The 23,227-nt window shown below is 47.0% G+C and overlaps 1 protein-coding gene and 1 long non-coding RNA gene across 6 annotated transcripts in view; one reads left to right on the top strand and one right to left on the bottom strand.

The window, feature by feature from the left end:
• TTC39A (tetratricopeptide repeat domain 39A) overlaps window positions 1-13,155 on the bottom strand; it is a 52,056-nt gene extending 38,901 nt beyond the window's left edge. For 2 of the 5 annotated variants that reach the window (XM_059064177.2, XM_067008016.1), the window contains exon 1: window positions 12,999-13,124. In XM_059064177.2, coding sequence (XP_058920160.1) covers window positions 12,999-13,051 — 53 coding nt within the window. In that variant the 5' untranslated portion in view covers window positions 13,052-13,124. Of the gene's footprint in view, window positions 1-11,394; window positions 11,443-12,998 lie in introns of those variants that run through there. The other 3 variants (XM_059064126.2, XM_067007994.1, XM_067007984.1) reach the window with 3 other exon arrangements.
• On the top strand, window positions 72-21,307 carry LOC136792175 (uncharacterized). Its single transcript, XR_010835621.1, has 3 exons — window positions 72-183; window positions 16,008-16,298; window positions 18,397-21,307. It is a non-coding gene; the product is annotated as an uncharacterized lncRNA (long non-coding RNA).
• Window positions 21,308-23,227: the final 1,920 nt, after the last annotated feature.

Raw genomic sequence — 23,227 nt, 5'->3', positions numbered from 1 at the left:
GGGCGCGCCGGGGGCGGGGAAGGCGGAGGGGGAGGGCCGGGCCTCGGTCTGCCCACCTGCGCAGTGGGGCCAGGCCGCCGCCCGCCCGCGGCCGACCGCAGACGCGGGCCCAGCAGCGGGAGGGGGCTGCTTGGGGCCGGCCCGCCAGCAGAAGGCACCCCCGCCCCACCTCCGCTCTGACGGGTAAGACCCCGGGACGCCCAAGGTGTGCCCGGCCCATGACCCCGGGAGCGGGGGCTCGCTCCTTCCTCAAGGAGCCCCAGCAGTGTGGTCCCGGGAAGCTCGCCTAGGCCTGAGGCCCACCTCCCTGCCACTCTCACCGCCCCGACCGAGCCCTTCATCATCCTACTGCATCGGTGGGGGGCATTCATGCAAAGAAAGACATGGCCTCCAGAGTCAGGCTTGGATTTTAATCCCACTCCCTTGTCCACAGCTTGACTGTGTTTGCAGGAAACCAGAAGACAGAAAATAACGCGGTTTAGCACTCACTGCTGGCCAACAGTTCACACTCGCCTCCTCAAATAGTCCCCATAGCTGCCATTTTACAGATGGGGAAACTAAGGCACAGAGTTCATGTGACTTGCCCAAGGCCGTTCACCTAAAAAATGGCAAGTCGTGATTGGAACTCAACCCTCCTGACTCCAAGGTGCACACACTTGCCCTCTGGGTCCCCTCTCCCCTGAATCCCCAGGGCCTATGTGGGGTCACCCATAACACTTCTCAGATGCCTACTGTGTGCCCGGCCCTAAGGGATATGTCTAGGACCAGGGTTGAAGCCGACCTGGTCTCCTGGCAGAAGAGCCACTGGCCCATGAAGAGTTAACCAACTACCACGTCCAGGCCCCAGATGCTCTTAATCATGACTCATCAGAGCACGTGGCTGCCATTAGAGCTGTCCCTTCACAAAGGCAGGGGACAGAAGGAGGAGGGACTCCAGCACCCCTGGATCTGCCCTGAGCTCCAGGATGTTAGAAAAGGAAACAGGAGGAGTCTGTAGAAGCAGCCATGCTAGAAAGAGGGCTTGGACTAGGTCCTGGGAGAGCCAGGCAGATTGGGCCTCATGGCAGAGGGGAGAGGTTTAGGGGATTACTGTTTAAATCTAAACAGGTTGCCTGGAAAGCTAGTGAGTTCTTATGCTGTCCATATGTGAGCAGAGGCCAGGTGCTCACTAGCAAGGGTCATCCCACCTCTGGGATTCTGACATAGGCATGGAAAAGATAATTAACTACAAGGAGTGGGATATGATAACATCCACTGTCATCTACAGAAGTCCAGATAAGGGAGAGTGCTATATAGGCTGGGGGCTTCCTGGAGAAGGTGGACAGAGTTGAGCCTTGAAGTTTGTATTATTTATACACAATGAAGTTGTAGAAAGGATGTACCAGATGGGTACATGGGTGAAAAAGCATGTAAGTGAGCAAAGGTACACTGAGGACAGCTGGAGTTTGTGAAGCTGGTGAGAAGACCAGCACTGTGTGTAAAGAGGAGCCTGGGTGAGGAGGCTGGCGGTGGGGGGGTGGGGGTGGTGTCTTGTCACATGACAGGCACTTTCAGGTCTCTAGGCATTTGCACATGCTGTTCCCTCTGCATGGAACACACCTTCTTCCTTGTCACATATTATTCATTCATTTAACCAAGGGATGATCCAAAAGCTTACAATTGAAAGGCTTCTTTTTTAAAAAAAGAATACAAATTTACCAATATAAAATTGCCAGGGTCCTCCCAGAGCCTTGGGAGGGGCCAGGTGAGTAAGGAGTTCTGAAGGTTTATGCTACATTAGCTTCAAAGTAAATCTTTACTGTATTTGGCCAACATTTATTAAAATCCTGCCCTGTGTGAAAGCTCCTACTCACCCTGCAGGTTTCAGTTCAGATGCCTCCTCTTCCAGGAAGCCCTTCCTCCCTAGATGGGTCAGGGGCTTCCTGGGCACACACTGCTCTAACCCACTTTGATCTCCCCTATCACCCTGGGTGAACACCATCTGTGTATGGTGGGGGTGGAGTGAGGTTTGTATGTGACTGTCTCTGCTATCAGACTGGGACCTTCTGGAGGGTAGGGCCTAGTCAGACATCTCTGTATCAGTGCCTAACTAATCACCAAAAACTTTAACACTGAGCCTAGCACTTTACCATTTTCCTCTGAGGTAATGATTATAATAATGACTGATATTCATCGAAGGCTTATTATGTGCCACACATGTTAAGTATGTAACGTGGATTATCTCGTTTAATGCACACTTTTAACCACCTCTCTGAGCCTCAGTTTCCTCATCAGTAAGATGGAAGTACTGCCTGTTTCAAAGGGTCATTGTGAGGATTAAGCATTTATATGTGTAAAATGCCCGGAATGGTACCTAGCATGTGCTTACGGTGTTACATAAGTGCTCTGACAATGGTGGTGACAGTGCCAAGGTAGATGCTATTATTTTCCCCTTCTACAGATGAAAACTGAGGCTCAGCTTTGCCTTCAGAGCTGGAACTCTGCCCATGCCACAGCGGTGGCAGTGATGCTGGGGCCACTCGCCTGGTGAGTCAGAGCATCAGAGTGGCCCACTCCTCCTGAGGGTTCTACCTGGGTAGTTCCCAGCCCCCAAGAGCTCCTGCCTAGCCCCAGCCCCGGTGACCCTGCTCAGGTCACCTGCTCATTCCCAGGGGATCAGGAGAGCATCCTGAGTCCTGGGTTCCTTCCTCCCCTGCCAGGGGACCTTTTTTCCTGGTGCTTTGTGCCTGGGAGATGCGAGGCCTGTTTTCCTCTCTCATCTTCTCCCCAGCCTGCAAGAACAAACCACTGGGCTCACTGCACTTCTCAGTGGCCCTGAGACGTCTCAATATAGACTGTTTTCACCAATACCATCTCTCAGCTTAAGAAGGCCTTCAGGAAATTCCCTGGTGGTCCAGTGGTTAAGACTTGGTGCTTTCACTGTCGGGGCCCGGGTTTGATCCCTGGTCAGGGAACTAAGATCCTGAAAGCTGCATAGCGTGGCCAAATTTTAAAAAACTTTTAAAAAAAAAAGAAGAAGAAGAAGGCCTTCAATAAGTATCTGTTTAGTGAAACCTCCTCAGAATGCTCCAGAAAGCTCCATAGTAGCTTTATCTCCCATCCTACAGATGAGAAGACTGAGGGTTGGACCAAGTGTGACTTGGACTCAGTTCTAGCCATATCTTAAACCAGGTCTCAATTCTATCCTGTAGAGAAAATGTGTGGAAATGTGTGTGTGTGTGTGTGTGTGTGTCACCGAAATAGGGGTGTGAGCATGTGAAAAGTGATGCCATTGTAGAAGGAGCTTAAGCTGTGAAATCAGTTCTCCTCTCTGAATCTCAGTCTTCCATCTGTAAACCTGGGATAATAGTGCCAATCTCTGAGGGATGCTGGCAGTAATGCTTACTGAGCATTACTTGGGTGACCCCTTGTCCCCTTCCCTATTCTCTGTGCCTTTCTCCAGACCTCTCCCTGGAGAAGGCCTCCACCCCCAGCCCCACCCCCACTGTCTCTAAAGCCCAGAACTACCCACCTCAGACCCTGGAGCCCTCCCAGCCCAGCTGAGCTGGTGACTGTAAAGCAGGTTTTCTTAAAGTGAGTGAGCCCCACCCAGCAGGTTACAGGCTTGGGCTCGTTAATAATTCACAAGTAAACAGGCCCATCCACAAAGGGCCCTGGAAGAGGGCTGAACCAGTCACAGTTCTTCAATATTCCCTGGAGAGAGGCCCTTAGGGAGCACGAGCCCTGCTCCTTGGGCCGGCCCCCTTCCTCCTCAAGGACTCTGGCCCTACTAGCTGTGAACCTCAGACAAGTTACTGCCTCACTCTGGCCCTTAGTTTCTCTCTCCCCACCAAATATAAAAGGGAGACAAGATTGCACCAGGAAGTCAAGGGCCCTCCCTGCTCTGATGTTCTCAGTTCTGGGATCTGAGCTCTTTTATGAAAGTCTGGTCTCCAGGAGCTGCCAAGCGTGGGTCTAAGAAAGGAGCCTCCAATCAGGCACAAAGGACCAAGAACAATTCTGAATGAAAAGAAGATACAGAATGCTAATGAAGGGTTTCTGGCATCGAGTGGCATCCCGTCAGAGGTTAGAACTTGGGCTGCAGGACCAGGAAGATCTGGCTAGACTCCTGCCCCACCATGTCCTTGCTCTGCAGCCCCAAGCAAGTCAGTCACCCTACTAGCTCGAGGCAGGGCAGGGAGCAGTTCAGAGAGTGGGTTTGCAAGCCAGGGCTTAAACCCCACCTCTGACACCCTGCACTTCATCTCTGAAATGAGGTTGTTGATGGCACCAACCTCACTGGGTTGCTGTAAGGATTAAACGAGATAAAATACATAAAGCTCTTGGAATGGGGCCTTATCATTATTCTTTGAGCTTTAGTTTCCTCACCCATAAAGCAGGGATAACAAGATTGTCGTGAGCATTAAATAAGCAAATGAACCCAAAAGAGCTTTGGAACTATGCAAGGCTGTCCAGAGAAGAGACATTTCCCCTATGATGTGCACCCAGACCTGGCCAGGTCCACAAGGACAGAGCAGCATCCACTGGACACATACTACATGCCCTCAGGGCAAATGTGCTACCTCACTCACTGTTGGTGGGAGTAGAAAGTGGCACTATCTTTCTGAAGGGCAACTGGAATTATGGGCTGAAAGCCTCAGAAAGATGACCAGTAACACCTGGGTAGCAAACATGTCTTAAGAAATAATCACAGACACAAAGATTTATTGTACATTGATGTTCATCATAGTGTTTCCTATAATAAAGATACAGCTGGAAATAACCTAAATGCCCATCAATAAGGAATTAGTTCAGGGACTTCCCTGGTGGCGCAGTGGTTGAGAATCCGCCTGCCAGTGCAGGGGACACGGATTCGAGCCCTGGTCCCCGTGTGCCACAACTACTGAGCCTGCACTCTAGAGCCCGCGAGCCACAACTACTGAAGCCCGCGCACCTAGAGCCTGTGCTCCGCAACAAGAGAAGCCTGCAATGAGAATCCCATGCACCGCAATGACGAGTAGCCCCCGCTCACCGCAACTAGAGAAAGCCTGTGTGCAGCAACAAAGACCCAAAGCAGCCAAAAATAAATAAATAAATAAATAAATTTTAAAAATAAGAAATTAGTTCAGTGAATTATAGTGAATTTGCAGGGTGAACTATTCTGCAGATATTAAATTTATAGAGAATTTATTTGCCTGGATTACTGCATTGTCTCCTGTTTTCTCTGCTCTTACCCTTGTCCCCTTATTGTCTACTCTCTACACAGCACCAGACCCACTTGATCAGATCATGTCATGCTCCTGTTCACACCTTTGCACTGGCTTCCCATGGTGCTCAGTGCAAAAGTTAAAGTCTTCCCATGGCCACCAGGCCTGGATGCCCTGCACCCCCATCTCTCTCTCTGATATCATCTCCCTTTACTCTCTTATTCAGCCACACCGGCCTCCTTGCTCTTCTTCAAATATGTCAGGCACGCTCCCACCTCGGGAGTGTGCCTTTGCACTTCCTGTTCCCTGTGCCTGGAATGCTCTTCCTGCAGATATTCACATGATTAGTCCCTCACCTCCTTCAGGACTTAGCTCAAATGTTACCTTCTCTGTGAGGCCTTCCCTGACCATTCTATTTAAAATGGAACCATCACCCTCATTCTCCCAATTCCTTTGCCCTGCATTATTTTTTCCATAGCACTTGTTATCTGACATCCTGTATATTTAGCTTATTTGTTTAGTCTCTGTCTCTCCCTACTAAATTCTACACTCCACAAGAGAAGAGTTTGTTTTTTTTTTCCAGCTTTGTTCTCTAACATATTTGCAGTGCCCAGAACAGTGCCTGGCACACAGTAGGTGCTCAGTAAATATTTATTGCATGAATGAGTTTTTGAAAAGGTGGAAAAATATGAAAAAAGCAGAATACAAAATTACACATCCAGTACTAAAAAGAAAACCCCAATGTCTATGCATTTGAGAAAGTATGAGGAGGCTTCAATTTCCTCATCTATTAGAATTGGAGACAACAGGGCCCCTGGTCAGAGTTGTGGTGCATCGAAGGTGATGATGCATGTCAAGTCAGGGCACAGCCAAGGGCAGATCTCACTGTTATTGCAGATCACTGAGGCAGCAGAGTTGAAGGGCACAGGGTCTTCTGGAGGCAGGGGCTTAGTTAAGAGTGTGTCGGGGAGAGAAGCTGTGGCTGGAGGGAGCAGGGGCAAGTGCAGGTGGAGAGCAGTGACGATTTGAGTGCAGTGCTGTCCTCAGAGCCTGGGGAGCCGCCATCCCCCTTTGACTGGCCTGGGCTGCACTCAGGGACAGTGCTTGGGTGTGCCCTTCAGTCACTGATGTAAAGGAAGTACCCACCCACCAATTTTCTTGGAAAGAGAGCAGAGTTACTTCAATCTGACACTTGGATGCTCTGTCTGGGGGAGGCTGTTTCTTAGCTGGAGATGAATTTTTGCAAGGGGTGGGTACTTGTAGGGCGACTCTGTGAGGGGGTAAGGGGAACACCTGAGGCTGTGGACGGGAACATGCACGGACAAACTTTGTCTGATGGGGGAAAAAGGAAATCAAACGGAATAGACCTGACCCAGGTCTACCTGGACGGATGCCTGATGTCCCACCCACTGTCATAATTCCTAATATAATTGTCGGGTTATAATATAACCAGCCAGTTAGTAGGCTGGGCAAAGGATTTTACCTGAAAGCAGTAGATTTCTGCACTGCTGTTCACCTGGGAAAGGGCTGATCTTGAGAAAGGAAAGGAAGGCTTGGTTGTCTTGGTTAAGGCAGAAATTTCCTCCTTTCTCAGGAGGGAAGATGCTGGAAGACATACATTGGGCCCTCCCAGAAGTGGAAGTTCTGCAGGAAGGCTCCTTCCAGGATGGTTGAAGGGCTTGGAGAGGAGCCATAGAATCATAAAACTCAGTTGCTCATTCCGTGCATCCCAAGGTGGCCTTAAAAGTTACAGCCTGGTCCTAGTCAAGTGGTAGGGAATTAGGGGAAAGGTCTGTCCCACCCTTGGGATGGGCTGATAAAGCAAAGAGCCTATATACCCTCTCCAGGCCAGGGAGGTGGTGGTAGTCATGGAGAGAATGGGACTGGGGCTGGCAAAGCCACAATCGCAGGGGGTGGTGGGTGGCACAGGTCCCAAGAGGGGTTCATAAGGGACTAGTTCCCAGCTCCCAGTGGGTCAACAACAGCTGGAAGACTGAGACAGATGGGCAGTGGTGCTCCAAGGAAATCATAATTTGGGTACTTCATGAAACTATGGCTTTATTTTAAGGCCTGCCGTGTGGCCACATGGATGCTACAACCCTCCCCACCCTGAACCCTCCCTTGCCACCCACTTGTTTTTAGAGAACTGTTTCTCCTCCTCTCCTCTCCTGCCCCAGTGGCTGAATGGGAGGTGTGTTCTCTTCCTTGACCCCACCTCTCAGGACACAGTGGTTGGTTAAAGAAGAGCCAATTGGAATACTTCCCTGAGCTTTTCCATATTAGAGCTGGTGGAGAAGCCCCTTCCTCTCCTGGCCTGGGGAGACTAACCATAATAATCAGTAACACTCCTGGGTATAGCACCAACTATGTGTCAAGGACAGTCCTCTGTGCTTAGCATAAACTACTTCATGCAGTCCTCACAACAACCCTGTGAGGCAAGTCCTACCATTACCCTCACTTTACAGATGAAGAAACTGAGGCGCAGAGAAGTTAAACAACCTGTCCAAAGTCACACTGGTAGAAAAGCCCAGAGTCAGGATTCAAAATCAACTTGTGTGGCTCCAGAGGACTTTTCACTGCTTTGTCTTACTGTCCCAGGACGTGAGCTTGGAAACTGCTAGCAGTCACGTCTTGCATTGAGTAGAGAAGTAGGTGAGCATTAGGAGAGAATACAGCTGACCATAGAGAGAAACTGAGCTGAGAGGCAGAAATTTTCAGGGGAAGGACAAAGCAACTCAAGCAACTAGAGCTACAGATTGAAGAGGTTTCAGGAAATGTGGCATGCTGGCAGAACTGAAATTGCAACCTAAATAATCGATTTTCCATTGACCTCAAGAAAGGACCAAAACTATCCCAAGTCAGAATCCCTCCATAACTGACGAAGGGGGACAAAGGTTACTTGGAGTTTTTCCATGGTATCCTCACTAGGGGTTGAGGATCTGAGGGACCACATTGTGCCTCCCACACCAGAGCCCTCTCCTACCCCATGCAGCTGCCCTTAGCAACAGGGGGTAAATCAGAATCCTGGGGTCAGTAGCTTCAACATCGTAGAAATTTGGAATTTTAAATCATGAGTCTGGTGATCACAGATGCCTCAACTCACAGGATCTGAGAATCCTAGAGGTGAAAACTCAGCACTGGCCTTGAGTCCACATCCAGTCCCAAGGAAGGGACCCTATCCATAGCTGCCCAAGGATTCCAGTCACCAAATTCGAAACTCCCTACCTGGAGGCATCTGAGAGCTCCTTGAGCTCAGACTCAAACCAAGAGCAAGAAATCCGTCAACAACAGCCCAGCAGGCCCCCAGCCTCTTCAGCAGGGCCCCTCCATTCTTGGGGCTGCCCCTCCATCTCACAAGCTCTGCCACTGAGTTACTCTCTCAAAAGCATTCTGCCTGGACTTCCCTGGTGGTGCAGTGGTTGAGAATCCACCTGCCAATGCAGGGGACATGGGTTCCAGCCCTGGTTCAGGAAGATTCCACATGCTGCGGAGCAACTAAGCCCGTGCTCCACAACCAGTGAGCCTGCTCTCTAGAGTCCGTGGGCCACAACTACTGAGCCTGCACTCTGGAGCCCGCGAGCCACAACTACTGAGACCACGTGCCACAGATACTGAAGCCCACTCACTTAGAGCCTGTGCTTGGCAACAAGAGAAGCCACCGCAGTGAGAAGCCCGCGCACCACAATGAAGAGCAGCCCCCGTTCACCGCAACTAGAGAAAGCCTGCACGCAGCAACGAAGACCCAACACAGCCAAAATAAATAAAGAAATGAATTAATTAATTTTAAAAAAGCGTTCTGCCTGCCTGCACTTCCCCCTCTGCTCCTGGTGCTGTCTCTTATGGGAGCAGCCATGGGGTGGGGGCAGGGGCTACTGGTATGACTGGGAAGGGACCCTGTTTGTAGGCCGAGTAGGTGGCCATCCTCATCTTAAGATGCACAGGCATCATTTCCCTCTCCTAACAGTCCCTGACTACCCAGTCCTGGTGCCTGGAGTCCCACCATTGGCTCCCAAACCTTTCTGAATCCCCTCTATTCAATGCAAATACCTCAGAAGGAAGATTCCCTCGTACCAGTGAACTCACATTTATTGGTCACCGAATATGCTCGGTGGCTCTTTGTTAGGTCCTCTACCAATGTGGCTTTACCAGGTCTTCCGCCACTTGGTAAGTAGCTACTATTTTATAGCTGAGTAAACTAAGGCTCACATGGGTCAGGCGACTGAATCAGGGTATAGAGCCAGTATGTAAGTGGCAGAGCAGGGGCCGAGCACCCTCCCAAGCCCTTCACCCCTCAGCCAGGCTGTAGGAGACAGGCAGCGTGGTGGGTGAGGCCTGAGGGTGGAGAAGTCAGGTCCCGAGCTGAGAGAAAGGAGACCTGTTTTTTTTTTTCCAGTACGCGGTCCTGTCACAGTTGTGGCCTCTCCCGTTGCGGAGCACAGGCTCCGGACGCGCAGGCTCAGCGGCCATGGCTCATGGGCTCAGCCACTCCGCGGCATGTGGGATCTTCCCAGACCGTGGCACGAACCCACATCCCCTACATCGTCAGGCGGACTCTCAACCAGTGCGCCACCAGGGAAGCCCAGGAGACCTGGTTTGTTGCCCCAGGCGTGAGATCTTGTGAGGGCAACTGGGAGTCAGAATTCTCTGGGTATTTGTGTCCAGCAAGTTCCAGCTGAAGTAGAAAGGTACATGTGTTCAGGCCTTCACCTACACTCCAGCATGCAGGGTGCCTGCAGGACAGAGCACAGCTGGGTTCTTACAGGAGGGCAGGCAGGCAAGAAATCCATGTAAACTCAGCCACTCCTCAGCACCCCAACTGTGATCTCACCCTCCTCAGAAATCATTCCCCCAGGTTCTCATCAAAACCGAAGCATTCAGTGCTGGGCTTCAGGGACATGGGGGCAGATGAACCCCATCCCCTCTCCATATGCAGTGGGGAGACAGAAAGGGGTGACCATGCCCCAGCGTTAAAATCCTTTCTCCATGGGGTAGCTGGATCATCTTTTTTTTTTTTTTTTTTTGCGGTACGCGGGCCTCTCACTGTTGTGGCCTCTCCCGTTGCGGAGCACAGGCTCCGGACGCGCAGGCCCAGTGGCCATGGCTCACGGGCCCAGCCGCTCCGCGGCACGTGGAATCTTCCCGGACCGGGGCATGAACCCACGTCCCCTGCATCGGCAGGCGGATTCTCAACCACTGCGCCACCAGGGGAAGCCCTGGATCATCTTTAAATATGTGATTCCCCTCTTTAACGCCCTCTAGTGGCTCCCAACACACAATGAAATCCAAACTCGGCCCTCTTCTGGGCAGCCTGCCTCCTGGATCCCAACAGGCAGGGATCCTCAACAACACACACACCTTTCTGCTCCTCAGACACATCTCAGGCTTTGACAGGAGCTATCCTCACTGCAGGGAATGCTCTGGGCAAGATGGATTTTACTGTCCATCACATGGCTCTATTTTAAGCCTTACACAGCATCTGTTTCTGGTGCTTACTTGTTTATTTGCCGAGTTGTTTAATCTGTCTTTCCCACTAGAACGTGGTCTCCTAAGAGCAGGGGCTTGTATGTCTTAAGTAACACATCCACAGCACCTAGTACAATGCCTGGAACATGGTATGTGCCCAACAATGTTTGCTGAAAAACTGAATGAGAGCCATGAGAGGGAAGCAAAGATGCTGGAGCCCAGAAAGCCTCTGAGCCTGACTCGGGGTGGGGTCAGAAAGGTTCTCTAAAAAAAGTCACCTAAAGTAAGACAGAGAAAGACACATACCATATAATATCACTTATATGTGGAATCTAAAGTATGATACAAATGAACTTATTTACAAAACAGAAATAGATTCACAGACATAGAAAACAAACTTATGGTTACCAAAGGGGAAAGGGGGGGGGGATAAATTCAGAGTTTGGGATTAGCAGATACAAACTACTGTATATAAAATAAACAACAAGGTCCTATTGTATAGAATAGGAAACTATATTCAGTATCTTATAATAATGTATAATGGAAAAGAATCTAAAAAAGAATATATATATATATATATATATATATACACATATGGATAACTGAATCACTTTGCTGATTAATACAACATTGTAAATCAACTATACTTCAATTAAAACACACAAACAAAAAAACCACAAAAACAAAAAACCCCAGACAAATCAAACCTATGGTATTAAAAGTTAGGATAGTATCAATAGTTTACCTTTGGGGGCTTGCAGCTGGGAGGGGCACAAGGGAGACTCTGGGGGCTGGTAATAATCTGTGTCTTAATCTGGGTGCTGGTTACATGGGTGCTGGTTACTTTGTGAAGAGTCATTGAGCTGTACACTTACAATGTGTAAACTTTTCTCTGTATGTGCTACCCTTGAATTAAAAAATTTATTTTAAAAGTCAAAAAAAAGTTTTTTAATAAGAAAAAGGTCACCTAAAGTTGCATCTTATAGGGTGAATGGAGGATGGCATTCCAGGCAGAGGTAGCCCTGAGCAGCCCAGCACAGTTGTGAGAGCCCTACAAAGCCAGTCGTTCTTGCTGGACCAGAGTGAGGGTCAGAGAGTGATGGGAAGCGGGCCTGGGCAGGTCACAGCTTCTCCCCTGGAGAGCCTTGACCTTTCACCTCTGTGATAGAGAGCCATAGAAGAACTTTAAAGCAGAAAAATGACATGGTCTTGTTTGTGCTTTAGAAAAGACAAGTCTGAAGGATGCATGGTAAGGGGGAGAGTGGAGGAAATGGAAAAGTTAGGGGCTATTGCAATAGTCCAGGGGGAACAAACAGCTTTGAGAGACATCAAAAAGATAAAATCAGCAGAACTTGGAGACCAGGGTGGAGGAGAGGGAGGGAGGTGAGAGGGATGACTCCCAAGTTCCGGGATTGGGCAGCTGGGTGATGACTATGCCATGGGGACACAGGAGGAGGAACAGGTTTGGGGGTGAAGATGTGAAGTTTGATTTGGGGCTTGCCGATTTTGATGTGCCCATGTGACAGTCCGATGGAGGTGTTGGGAAGGCAGTTAGATTGCCCACCTCCAGGGAGTAGCAGGGTGAACTTTAAATATATAAAGGAAAGAAACTGGGGGTCACAGCTCAGAAGAGAGGTCAGGGCTGTCCCGTCTCCTCTTTCTCATGAGAACACATCTGGAGACACCAACTCACCCAGGAGGTGGGGACAGCTGAGAGTTGGAGGTGACACACAGGAGGCAATGACACATCCCTGAAGGGCTGACCTTGGAGGAGCTGTGGTGCACACAGTTCCACCACGGACAGGCACTGGGACGCAGGGTTTCCCTCCACACTGCTGCCCCCAGATGTGGACAACCCCTGGCGGGGGATAGTATATCTGCTCTCACCTGTCCGGGCACACGTGCCCCTATCTCTGCTCATGCAATGCTGGGGAGGATCAGGGGCGTGAGCAACACTGCTAAGGCGAGACGGAGACGCAGCTGCCCAAACCTGACTCCCAGCCCGACCGAGGTCCAGCTCACCTGAGTTGCCCTCACAGGTGTGGCTCACAGGTTGCGGCACCGGAAGCGGGGCTCGGGTGGGACCTGGGTGTTGGGGGTGTATCTCTTCACCCCCAGGCCCAGCCCGTCTGGGGGCCATAATACGCGAGCAAGGGATACGTGGGGGGGCTGGGGTGAGAGGGGCTGGGCTGCCCCTCCCCGGGCCCTTCGGCCGTTACCCCGCGGCCAGCAGCCCGCACACTGCTGTCTCCGGCTGTGTACCGTCAGCTGCCCCTCCCGTCGGCTGTTCTCCAGACGCCCCTCAGTCCCATCAGTGCCTCCCGCCGAGTCCCCGCCCCCGCCTGGTACCTGCGGTCGCTTTCCCCGGAGGCCGCCCCCTTCCAGGCGGTCAGAAAGGCCATGGACGCGGGCCGGACTTGGATGGAGGCGCGGGCGGCCCCTTGTGGCGGCTGTGGCGGTAGCGGCGGCTCCGGCGGCAGCACCCGGACGGGTTGGGCGGGGCAAGACCCGTGGCTCCTCCCCGCCGCGGCCGGGCGCCTCCCTGCCTGGCAAGGACGTCGGTGTCCCGGGAGCGGACCTGGGGAACCAGAGCAAGACCACTACCGTCCAGAGCCGTCAAGACTCATCAGTATTCACAAGGAGAAACTGAGGCCCACCCAGGAAGGCCAGGAATTTGTCCAAGGTCACACAGAGGGCCAGTGGCAGCACCAGGACCGACCCCAACAGGCCCCTCCACTTCCAGTATAGAGCCCGTCCTCCGTATCGATGGGTGATGTTGTCACCAATGCCTTTCCCACCTGCCTAAGTGGAAAACCTGCCTTGCCAGGGCTGTACCTGGATGGGCTCAGGGGCTTGGGACTGCCCCCAGGTGCAGGGCACAGAGCAGGAGGGGCAGGCAAGGGGGCGGACAGACAGGAAGGAGCTGCTTGGGCCTGGCAGTGGAGGCTGCTGATCAGGCGAGGCACTGGAACGTGACCCTGTCCACAGACCTCTGATTCCCAGCAGAGAACGGGGGACAGAGGAGGATGAGCCTGTCTCCAGTTCGCACCTTCTTTGAAACCCCCGTATTTTGCCTTAGGTCATGTACGTATTTACTTTCTTTTTAAACAACTAACAAGTAGAAGAATCAGCTCTGGAGCAAGGTTAGCCCCTGGCAGTGCAGTCTAGCAGGCTTCCATGGGAGGCTCAACTAAAGGCAAAGAGCAAGGGAGTACCTTGCGGAGGTATTTGAGAAGGATCACTCCGAGGTCCAGTGTGTAGGATGGATTCAGGGGTCCCTGGAGACCTCTCTCTGTGAGGGAGTATGGGGGTTGAACACAGATCAGGGACAGGGTGGCAATGGGACCATTGCTGTCTCCTTTTGGGCTGGGTCTGTATCCTAGGTCTTGTGCAACACAAATCATGTGTCAATAAACGGTGACTAATTGTAATGTGCCAAGCCCTAAGCCAGGTGTTTTACACAAATTCTCATTTAATTTCACGTTATTAAATACTCTCCCCCATTTCACAGTTGATGAAACTGAGGTTCAGAGGGGTTAACTGACTTCCCTAAGATCAAGCTTCACACCCAGATCTGTCTGCCCCAACTGCTGCTCTCTCCCAGCCCTGCCTGTGGTTTGCAGGTGGGTGGGGCATGGAGTGGGAGGCCTGGGCAAAGCAGAGGGCAGAAGCCTCAAGGATCATCTGGGCAGTTTCTCTCACTTTTCCTTGGTAAGCAGCAGAGAAAATACCACCTTTCCCCCTCTCTCTGAGCACTCATGTCATGGTCTAGGCAGATCAACAAGGGCCCGCGAATGCTGCCTATCTGACCACAAAGCTAGAGCTTCCAGATCTGGAAATTCCAGTTACAGTGCACCCATGGGCCCAAACTCCTCAGCTCACAGAACTTTGCCCAGTTTGTCAGCATTGGGCACCGCAGATAGCCAACTTCCTCCTAGGCTCACAGACATGAATACCACAGGGCCTCAGAAGCCTGGTCTCCTATAGGCCCCAAGCCCATTCTAATCCTGGGTGGAATTAAAGTCCCACCCAGCCTCCAAGCCCACAACCAACACCACTTCCAACAGAAAGCCATCCTGTATCTCCCCAGTGGAGGACTACCTCCTTCTTCAGAGATTACATTTTTCTCTCAGAGCATTTAGCACTATATATTTTTTAATCCTTATATTGGTTATCAACGACCATATTAGTCTCTCTTCAGATTTCTATCTGAAGGTACAGAGAATGTCTCACATTTGTGTCTTCCATGGAGCCTAGCACCACTGTTATACATAGTAGATGTTCAGTGTTGAGAGAATGAAGAAGAACCTAATATTTATCAAGTTTCTACTCAGTGGCAGGCACTATGCTGAGGGCTTTTACATATACTACCTCTAATCTGGGAAACTCTTGTTTTGAGAATATTTGAGTCAGAAGTTTAGAAATGTTCCTGAGATCGAATTAGGAACTGGGGGCAATTCTCTGGCAGTTCAGCAGTTAGGACTCGGTGCTTCCACTGCTGGGGGGTTCAGGTTCAATCCCTGGTCAGGGAACTAAGATTCCCGCAAGCTAAGCAGCACGTCCAAAAATATTAGGGACTGGGATTCAATCCAAGGGTTCTCAAACTTCAAGTATTCTTTCCTGTTTTCTTTGACATCTGGACATCTTCATCATCATGTTCTTCTTTATCTTCATTTGCTTAGAACTTTGGCATTATTCTAAACCCTTCACATGTACCAACTCATTTCATCCTCAAAATAATCCTATCAGGTATGTCCTTTTACAACCCCAATTTTTAGTTGAGAAAGTGAAGCAGAGGATTAAGCAATCTGCTCAAGATAACAAAGGCTAGTTAAGTGGCAGGAGCTAGAACTCAACCCAAGCAGCCAGACTAGAGTCTGTATCTTAACCCCAGCCCCAGTCTGCCTGCTACACAAGCTCTTAGAATACACACAGCATTTATGAACCACTTTCCCAAATCTTAGCTTATTCTGAATCTCATAGCAATCCCAAGGTACAGCAGGTTTTATTCTTTCCCTTGCTCTGGAGCCAGACTGCCTGGGTTAGAATCTTGGCCTCACCACTTGATAGCTGCCTGTGACTTCAGGCAAGTTACTTAACCTCTCTGTGCTTCAGCTTTCTCATCTGTAAAATGAGGATAATAATAACACCTATCACAGGGTTGTGAGGACTAAATGAGTTAATGCAAACAAAAGAGAATAGTGTTGGACACACAGTGTGTGTGATAGTTTTATCCAGAATCAGTGGGGAACATTTAGTATCAATAAACTTTCAAGATAACTGAAGTTTATTCCCTTAATTTAATCTTATATAGACATTTTCCTAAAATATTTTCCTTTTCTGTCTTCTTAAACACAGACATGACAGCTCTTACTTGGTGAGTATCTGCCGTGTAACAGGAATGGAAACTTTATATCCATCATTTTAATCCTCACAACAACCCTGCCTGGCAACGACGTCGTTGTCCCACGAGCAGACCTGAGTAATCAGGGCAAGACCACTACCGTCCAGAGCCGTTGAGACTCATCAGTATTCACAGGGAGAAACTGAGGCCCACCCAGGACAGCCAGAGATTTGTCCAAGGTCACACAAAGGGCCAGCGGCAGCATCAGGACGGCAACCTGTCAGCCAACTGTGAGGGCAACTCAGGTGAGCTGGACCTCAGGTGGGCTGGGAGTCAGGTTTGGGCAGCTACGTCTCCCCTCAGTAGTGCTGTTCACACACCTGATGCTCCCCAATGCTGGTCCACTGATGATCAGAGAGGTTAAGAGATTTACCCAGAGTCACACAGCTAGCAAACAGTAAGGCCAGGAACCTTCTCAGGAAGCTGCGATGCATCAGGGTTTTCTTTGAGAACATTAGTTCTTGCTTAGGGCCCAGGGTTGCTCTGTTTGATCTCTATTGATGCTTACGCTCAAAGGGCTGCTTTTAAGGCCAGGGATGCAAAAGGCAGCCTGGTGTGCTGGAAGAGTAGGTCTCAGAGCCAAGGCACCTGGGCTGGGGTCTTGGCCAAGTCACTTCCATCTCTATATACCTCATGTTTTCTATCTGTTATAGTGTTGTGAGCATTAAGTAGGGTAATGTATACTAAGCGCCTTAGTGCCAGGCTCAGAGAAGGTCCTCAGCAAGTGTCAGCTATTTTTCCTTGTCTCTTTTCGTTTTTACAAAATAACTCAGTCTTCTCAAGTTTTGACTCCAGAGGAAACAGAAAGGAGAGGCTGAAACTAAGCCCTTAGGTCTTGGGCAACTGAACACATTCTATACACTTATTGCAGTGGGGAAGAAAAAATGCTGGGGTCTTCCAGCAAAGAGACACCTTCCCTCCACAAGGTAATCCTTTACATTAATAACCCAAATACACAACAGTAGGACCCACATTTCTTACTTGAAAAGAGATAATTTTAAACATCAGGGGCTTCCCTGGTGGTGCAGTGGTTGAGAGTCCGCCTGCCGATGCAGGGGACGTGGGTTCATGCCCTGGTCTGGGAAGATCCCACATGCCGCGGAGCGGCTGGGCCCGTGAGCCACGGCCACTGAACCTGCGCGTCCGGAGCCTGTACTCCGCAATGGGGAAGGCCACAACAGTGAGAGGCCTGCGTATCACAAAATAAATAAATAAATAAATCAGTGGCTTTCATTTTATCTTGTGACCCAGTATGTATTCAATAACAAATTCTATTTCATAATTTTTAAAATGCTGATCAGTAACATACTGAAAAATCTACAAATGAAATATAAGGTTTGCTTCAACATGACATGAAAGGGAAGTGTGTAGGAATATAGATAAAATAAGATTGGATGTGAACTGGTATTTATTGAAGCTGATTATTGGTACATGAGTGTTCATTCTGCTTTACAGGCATACCTCATTTTATTGTGCTTTGCTTCACTGCACTTTGCAGATATTGCACTTTTTACAAATTAAAGGTTTGTGGCAACCCTGCATTGAGCAAGTCTATTGGCACAATTTTTCTACAGCATTTGCTCACTTTATGTCTCTGTGTCACAGTTTGGTAATTCTTTTTTTTTGAATTTTTGAATTTTATTTTTTTACACAGCAGGTTCTTATTAGCTATCCATTTTAGACATATTAGTATATATGGTAATTCTTGGAATATCAAACGTTTCATTATTATTACACTTGTTAAGGTGATCTGTGATCAGGGATCTTCAATGTAACTGCTGTAATTATTTTGGCATTTTTTAAGCAATAAAGTATTTTTAAATTAAAGTAGGTACATTGTTTTCTTAGACATAATGCTACTGCACACTTAATAGACTACAATGTAGTGTAAACACAACTTTTATATGCACTGGGAAATGTGTGACTCACTTTACTGTAATATTCACTTTACTGCAATGGTCTGGAACTGAACACGCACTATCTCCAAGGTATGCCTGTACTACTCTGGTTATGTTTTTTCCATGTTGCTCAATTTACTAAACTGATTTCACAACCCAACTAAGGAATTACAACCTGCTTATTGAAAAACATCAAGTTAGAGAGTAAAATTATGCACATCCCCAAAGAATTCCATATGCTACAATCATATTAGAGTGCCTTTATTTCCTTAAGGTAGCATTTTCTCAAGATTTGTTTAAAGAGGAAAAAAAAAACCCAGCTTACATGTTCAAGCCATTACTGATTAAATATCAATCAGAAATTAAGGTTATGAAGGAAGAGCTTTCTAAGGGGTTAGGATTTTAACCTGAATGTGATGGGAATCTGTGGCATGTTTTATTACAGGAGTGATAGGGCAGATTTCGATTCTAGAAGAATCTGACTGCAACACGGAGGATGGTCTGGAAGCAGAGAGAAAAACAAGAGATTGGCGGCAAGGAGATTAGAAAGCTTTGGCAAAAGCCTGAAGAGAGATGATGAAGACCTGAATTGGGGGAGTGGCACTGGGGATGGAGAGGACAGATTTGAGAGATACTTAAAAGGCAGAATTGTTAGGTCATGTTGATGGTTTGGAGGAGGATGAGTCAGGGAGAAGGCCTGGCACATATACACTCAATAAATGACATGATCAATGAAAGGGTGAAGTCAGAGCCCAGGGAGTGAGATGTTTCACTAAGAACTCATAAACTGGGGAAAGTCTGCCTTAGAAGGAGTTAAATACAGAGTCTACATACATGATGAAAGAAAAGATATGCAAAGTCACCCCTAAGAGACTTTATAGCTACCCAACCAGCCAAACCAGACTGTAACCTGATCAAACATATTAGTCTAAAAAATGTGTTCATCAGAGGGGCCAGGCAGCCCTGGGTGCAGAGAGTGAGGAACCTCAAAGGTAGGAGGCATCCAAGCACTGGCAGGGAGGAGGAGTCTTATTCAACCAATTGTGAGCACTTCAAGCCCTACAGCAACTTCTACTGGAAACTGACATTTTGGTCTTTACATCAGTCCCTGTGAACTTGCTTAATGGGAGCTTTGTCTCTCTTCTACTGATGAAAATCAGGTTTCTAAACTTGAAGGTCAGACCTTGGATAAGGTTGAATTCACTAAGTAATGAATGTCACTTAAATGAGGCTTCCTGGGAGACTGTCTGGCAGGCTTTTTCAGTCAACAGAGCTCTGACATCAAATGATGTGGCCTTGTGAAAGCTGTGTTTTTATGGTTGTTGTTTTGTTTTAATTTTGACAGTTGCCATCTACACTTTTACTAATGCTAGGAGCAGAATACTGTGTCCTAGGGACACCTGGTCTGGGAAGCCTTCCCCAGTCCTCTCAGCCAGAACTACTCTCTCCTTCCTCTGGGTGTCCCAGCACTCCTATCATAATCTTCAATGTGCAGTGTTGTGAAATTAACTGTAAGTAATGTCTATCTCCCCCACTATACCACTGATGGCCTCATATGAGTTTTCTCTGTCTCTGACCCAGCACAGTACCCAGAACACAATACACCTTAGCAAAGGTGAACGGAATGATAATGATCTTCTCTGTGCATTCCCCAAACTCAGATAATAAAGGGCTTCCTGGCAGTAAGAGGTACAATATTGAGCCATACATCAAAAGTATTTTAATATAAGTTTTCTTCAGTAGAGCAGAGTGATTGAGCATGGGTTCTGGATCTAGACTGCCTGGGTTTGAATCCTAGCTCTGATACTTTTTAGCTCTATGATTTGGGCAAGTTGTTTAGCCTTTCTGTACCTCAGCTTTCTGATCTGTAAACTGCAAATAACTGTACCTAACTTAAAGGATTGTTATGGACATTAAAATGAATCAGCATATAGATCTTCCTTGACTTACGATGGGATTATATCCCCATAAACCCATCATAAATTGAAAATATCATAAGTCAGAAATGCATTTAATACAGCTATGCTTCCACATCAGAGCTTGGCCTAGTCTACCTTAAACATACTCAGAACACTTCACATTAACCTACAGGTGGGCAAAATCACCTAATGCAAAGCCTATTTTATAATAACGTGTTGACTATCTCATGTAACTTACTGAATATTGTAGTAAAAGTGAAAAGCAGAACAGTTGTCTGGGTACTGGGTGGCTGTAAGTGTACTGGATGTTCACCCTTGTGATTGTGCGGCTGACTGGGAGCTGCGGCTGCTGCCCAGTATCATGAGAGAGGATTGTACAGCACATTGCTGGCCTGGGAAAAGAGCAAAATTCAAAAGTCAAGGTATGTTTCCTACTGAATATGCATTACTTTTGTACCATCATAAAGTAAAAAAATCATAAGTTGAACCATCATTAAGTTGGGGACTGTATATTAAAGTGTTTCAAATAGTACTGGCACATAGTAAGTGCTGTTAGCCTGCAATTATTATTTTTAAAAACTCTCTTTATCCACAAGAAAGATTAGAGGTGCTTTACACTATGAAGCAGAAGCGGCAGGTCAAGTACAGAATGACAAGGTGCAACAGAACTGCAAGCTAAATGAGTACATCTAATAAGACGTGCAGGAGAACAGAGAGACCTGGAAGTCAGTCTCTATTCTAATGGTTCTCAAAGCGAGGTCCCTGGGCCAGCAACTTCAGCATTACCTGGGAACTTGTCAGAAATTCAGATTCTTAGGTCCCACTCTAGACCTACTGACATCACAAACTTTGGGGATGGGGTCCACAATCTGTACTTTAACAAGCCCTCCAGGTGATCCTGATGCTTGCTGAAGTTTGCAACCACTCCCTTCCCCTCACCACCCATATCTAATCAGACTCTAAGGCCTGATAATTCTCTTAAATCAATCCCTTTTTCTCGGGCCTCAGCCACAGCCATATTTTAGGTACCTACCATCTCACCTGAATGACTCCATCAGCCTTCACCTGCTCTCCCTGCCTTACCTGGTTTCCTTCTAAAGCAATCCTCCAAATCACTACCAGTGAGAACTTTCTTACACACAAACACAAATACTTTACTCTTTTGTGCACAAACCTACTCTAGTTACACTGAACTACTTCAATACTTGCTGTTTGCTAGCACACTATGTCATGTCCTACCACATTTTCTTTATACAACCATGGCCTCTGCCTAGAATGCCATCCCTCCATCTGTGTGGGAAACTCTCCAAAATCTACTCTTTGCCTACCTTTTAATGTATTCTTTCCAGAGCTTTGCCAGCACTAATAAATTATTTTTTGTTTTTGCCAGCTTTTGTGGTTTTAAAATTTAATAAAAGAAAGGTTGGTTATCTCCCCTATGTTCCGATTTATCATTTATCATAATATTGGTAACTTACAATGGCTGAGTGCTTTCATGTGTCAAAAACTGTTCTAAATCCTGGTAAAGATTAAATATGAAAATGAATTAGAAAATGTTTTATAAAATGCCACGTGCTATGTAGTAGGTTTATTTCATTAATCCTCAAGAGCAGAGATTACATGGATTATTCTGTTTATGATAGTTCTCCTCTGGCTTCTCACCTTTAACAGGAATAGAGAGCAGTGGTCAAAATGGTAGAGCCAGTCTCCTGGGTTCATATTCCAGCTCTGTCACTTACTAGCTACCTAACTGTGGCCTAATTAGGGCACCTCCTCTGTAAAATGGAGACAAAAATAGTACCTATACATCACAGGGTTACTTTTCTAAGGATGAAATGAAATAATATACATAAAGCACTAAGGATTCTGCCTGAAGCTCAATATATGTTATCTGTTATTATTTATCATGCCCTGTTCCTAGCATTTCCTATAGGCAATATTTTTTTCACACAAAAGAGACAAAGCACGGTAAACTGGAAAGAGTATCATGTTTTAGAATCAGAGAGACCAGAGTTCAATTCCTGGCTCATCTACTTATTAGCAGTATTATCTGAAGCATATTATTTTAACTTTTTTGAGCCTCATTTTTCCTATTTCTAAAACAGGCGATAATAATAGTACTACTTAGGGCTTCTAAGTGCATTCAATAACCAATAGCTATTTTCACTCTTAATAATAACATGGCTGCATTTATTTGATTAAAATAAATATTAAAAGGCTGTTAAACTCAAATCATTCAGAACAATCCTGTGAGTTGGGTATTATGATGTTCATCAGAAAAGGAAAATGAGGCTCAGGGAGGCTAAGTAACTTTGTCAAAGTCATCTTTCCTAAAAATGGCCGACCAGGGTTGTCTGAATTTTTCACGCCACAGTGCCCTCCTAGAGTCCGTGTCACAAATCCTCATTCAACAAATATATAGACACCACCCACGTTTCAGGCACTGTCTCTATGCATACCCGTTTCCTATCTTTCTTTCAAAAAACAGGACATGTCAACTAAAAAATAGTTAACATTTATTGAGTATTTTATTCTATACCAGGTACTGTCTCAAGCACTTTACACATATTAATCTGTGCTGATTGTATGCCTACCCCTCCTTGGACACAGCATGGACATAACAGAGAACCATGCAAAACTCCATTTCAGATAGGATGTATGGATAGTATGGTTTATTATAACTTAAAGTTTATTGTTCTCATAATTACAGGCTACAGTTTAGAAGTTTGAAACATAAGAGAAAATTCTATAAAGAGAACTCAAATAAACCTGAACAAGTAGGTAGAAGAGGTTAAAACTGCGTAAGTAGTGCCACTTAGCTCTCAGGAATACTTATCTGTCCTTTACAAGCACAGGCTCTGGAGCCAGAGTCAACAACATAAAATATAATCATAAATGACTCTAAGACATTCATCCTACACAAGTGAGCATGGAGATTTATATATATATATATATATATATATATATATATATATATATATATAAAAGATATATACATACTTTAATATTACATTGGTCCACTGAGTATACATATTTTAATAAAAGATAAGAATCTATGTAATCCAGTTAAACACACATAAGATTAAGGTACACTTAATTACATCAAAAGTTGGTGTTTATAAGTTACAGATATTTAGTACTTTCCAGAGTGTCCTTTTAATTAAAAAAAATATTTTAAAACCATTTCAAACATCTGTTCATTTTCCCAGTGCAAAAGAAGGTTGTTCAAGTCAACTTACCTTTTTCCTAAAGTGTAAGGTGAAGAAAAAAACCCAAAACTCACTACCATTCACAACTCCCAATACTACTTTCTCAATCAACTTTTGCAGTATATCCTTATAACTGGATTAGTTTATC

The sequence above is a fragment of the Kogia breviceps genome, chromosome 1 (assembly GCF_026419965.1).
Source record: "Kogia breviceps isolate mKogBre1 chromosome 1, mKogBre1 haplotype 1, whole genome shotgun sequence".
In the NCBI taxonomy this organism is placed as follows: Eukaryota; Metazoa; Chordata; class Mammalia; order Artiodactyla; family Physeteridae; genus Kogia; species Kogia breviceps.
Note: the sequence above shows the minus strand (reverse complement) of the source record. Positions and strands in the feature narration are given on the sequence as shown.